We start from the raw sequence: 3,216 nt of genomic DNA on the forward strand, positions 1-3,216 counted from the left end.
CTGAAATAGCATGCACTAGAATGAAAGCTAGCTTGTGTCAATGCATATTACTTCATTTCAGCTTGCCCTGTTTTGAAACAGTACACATTGAAGTGAGACAAGAAAAATAAAAAATACAAAAATGAAAATCAAAGTAACATTTTTTTCTGCCTGCACCCATCCCTGCCATTTTTACATCTTTTTAACGCACACATGAGTACAATTTTATTTTTTCCAATAGGAAGTCGATAAGTGAAATGACCTGCTGCATTCTCTCTTTCCCATAGATGCACTGGCTCTGTGGTTTATTGATTTTGGGGAGTGGGTGACCTCCATTGGTGTTGCACCCGGAAATCCAATGCTGTAAGTGGAGCTGGCGAAACCATAGCTAGTTAAGTGCAATATACAGCACCTAACTGGCTATGGCGAACTATATGAAAGTAAGACTGACTTTTATGTGGTCCTATTAATACAGTTACCTTGGCTGGTTTTATTTATTTATTTATTAGGATTTATTTACCGCCTTTTTGCAGGAATTCACTCAAGGCGGTGTACAGCAAGAATAAGTCAAACGTAAGCAATAGACAATTACGGCAGTAAAACTATTCAAACATCAATACTAAGTATGGCATGGTCTGCTACATTACAATGCCAACACAATATGTAATAAAATATTTTAATAGACAGCATAGAGTGTCAGCAAAGATGGAACATATAGATAGATAAGACAGAGTAACAGGAGTAAGAAAATAAGGCACAAGTTAAAGAGAGTTGCAATTGAGGTCAGAAAGGTGCTTGAACATTATCTTGGCTAGGGTAGGAACGGATAAACATAATATGTGCAGCCGGTGTCATTTACTTCTTCCGTTAAAGGCCTGGTTGAAGATCCAAGCTTTCACTTAACTGACTCCACCCCAGAATGCCCCCCAAAATAGCCGGTTTCACGTTGAACTCTAAGCAGACATATTCAGCAGTACTAACCAGTTAAGTGCTGCTGAATACAACTGAACAAGAAATTTAATTGTCCAGCAGCCATTTCTGGCTAGTTAAATTGTTTTGAATATCAACCCCCATGTAAATAGTTACATCCTAAAATCAGTATTTACACATGTAAATGCCAATGATTTCCATAAAGAATTGCCATGTAGAGATTCTAAAATGGTCTCCTTAACCTTCAGGGCGAGAGAAGGTTAAGACTCATGTTCTTTTGCTCCTCCTCAGATCCAACAAGCCGATAACCAAAAGTGTTCATTGCCTGCTTACAGATTTCCTGAACCTCCTTAGCGTTTTGGAAGCTCAGCTTCTGTCGCCAGTACTGTGAGATTTTCTTGGCATCCTTGGCGTACTTCAGCAAACCCTGATCCTTCTGTGCCACTTGGTGCGTGTTGTGGTAGACCCAGAACTGCTTGTGAGGAGTCAACTTCAGGCCCGCATACTCAAACAGGTCAGCTGCATAGGATATGGGATCTCTTGCCAGGTCCTCGAAGCGCAGTAGAAGATAACGATCCTCCAGAGGTAAGGATGCATTGAAGATGCGCATCTGGGCCTGGCAAACTTCCTGCATTACCATGGTGGCATTGGGTATGCCCTTCTGAGACCTAGTGATGATCCTGTCATCAATTTGCAGCCCTTTCACATTTTCACGCGAAGAGAGAACAGCCCGTGGATCCCTTACCAGGTGGATGATCTTAAGATTCAGTGAGGTGTCCTCCAGCAGTGGATAGAGAGCTTTTAGATCTAGAATTCGCACTACCTTCACTACCACATGACTGTGGGATCTGCAGGCCTCCTCGATTTTCTCAAAAGGAGACTTGGAGCAGATATGAGAGCAATGGGTCTCTTCCAGGACACCCAAGCCTGGGAGGGTGCCGCAAACTGGGGCAGAGCATAAGGCTCTGCTCTTGATCCATGAAAACAGATCTGACACAAACTTACTCCTACCCATATATGGCTTCAGCGCTGACATGTCGCAGAGGAAGATGGACCACAGTAAGTCCCTCATGGGTCTTTGAAGGAGCTCTGGGCCCTTATTTGCTAACGACATCCACAGATGCCTGATAGGCTCCATCAGATAGAAAACCTCAGAGTTCTGGTTGAACACCTCTCCCAGAAAAGAGGACCCAGAACGCCAAGAGGAGAGGATGAGCAGGTGTGTTTTTCCCGACTTGGCTGGTGGGCCAGGGCGGACGAACCTGGAGAGCGGGTCGCTGGCATACCACAGCACCAAGCCCTCGGCGAGAACCAAGAAGCACACATGGGAAGTTCTGACCCGACGGGTCATCCTGTCCTGTAAAGGAGAGGATTATGAATGAATAGGGAAGAACAATGGAGGTTTCCAGCAAAGCACTGAGTGATCCAGACCTGTATCCTTTGCAGACTACGCCACCTTATAGGGATCAAAGTAAGAATTATGCAAAATTGATCATGTGCTTTTGTGATCACAAAGGTCTCCTCTTTAGAATCACCTTTGGATAATTCTTAATAATGCTTCTTTCTACAGTGCCAGCAGGTGAATTAGAGCTTGAAGTTAACACTTGCCAAGCTCTGGCATCCTTGTGCTGAGCATTGCTGTAATCAAGGCCAGCATTGACACTCAGGCTGACTCTCTTTCTCTCCCTGCCATTCCCTAGTACCTGCCAGGTTTCAGAAACCAGCATCCATTCAGGTTCTCTTGGGGGGGGTGGGGAGAGCCAAATGTCTCTCATTGATTGCCCTCTGAGTATTTTACAGTAAGTTGTAATGCTTTTCTGAACTATTACAGAGTGTGAAAGAAACTGCTGGGTTTCCCTGCCTCTTTTCCTTCCTCTTGTTGCTTGGGATAATGGTGCCCTCCTTCCCCCCTTTTCCCTCTCCCTCCCATTACTCACCAGGATTTTAGTAGCAGAAGCAGAATCACAATTTTTCTTTGTCCTGCACAGGTGCACTGTGATGAGGGCTCAGCCCAACCAACCACTGGTAAATCAAGAAGCCCGCCTGGATTCCCCGTAACCCTTCCATACCTGGCAGTGAAAACCTTCAAAGAACAAAATGCACCGAACAATACAAAACAAAGGGACTCTGTCACAGAACTGTTAAATGTCATATAAACATTGCTGTGGCTACCTCCTCTGCCTGTTTTATTCATTAATATATACTTTTAATTTCAGTGGAAACATACAGTGTTGTAACAATAAAGCCCAGAGGCGATGCTAGACCTGATACAGAAAGAGAAATAGAAAAACTTCCTTCTGCTTCTGT

General features: G+C 44.1%; 1 protein-coding gene across 1 annotated transcript; it reads right to left on the reverse strand.

Annotated features, from left to right (window-relative positions):
* Positions 1 to 989: 989 nt before the first annotated feature.
* On the reverse strand, positions 990 to 2,260 carry LOC115464967 (carbohydrate sulfotransferase 4-like). Its single transcript, XM_030195358.1, has one exon. It carries the CDS (start codon positions 2,258 to 2,260, stop codon positions 1,154 to 1,156), a length of 1,107 nt encoding a protein of 368 aa, XP_030051218.1. The 3' UTR covers positions 990 to 1,153.
* Between the last annotated feature and the right edge of the window lie 956 nt (positions 2,261 to 3,216).

The sequence above is a fragment of the Microcaecilia unicolor genome, chromosome 3 (genome assembly GCF_901765095.1).
Source record: "Microcaecilia unicolor chromosome 3, aMicUni1.1, whole genome shotgun sequence".
Lineage (NCBI taxonomy): Eukaryota > Metazoa > Chordata > Amphibia > Gymnophiona > Siphonopidae > Microcaecilia > Microcaecilia unicolor.

Bases quoted from the DNA above. Each gene is read 5' to 3' on its own strand.
- LOC115464967 (XM_030195358.1), bottom strand. From the start codon at position 2,260: ATGACCCGTCGGGTCAGAACTTCCCATGTGTGCTTCTTGGTTCTCGCC.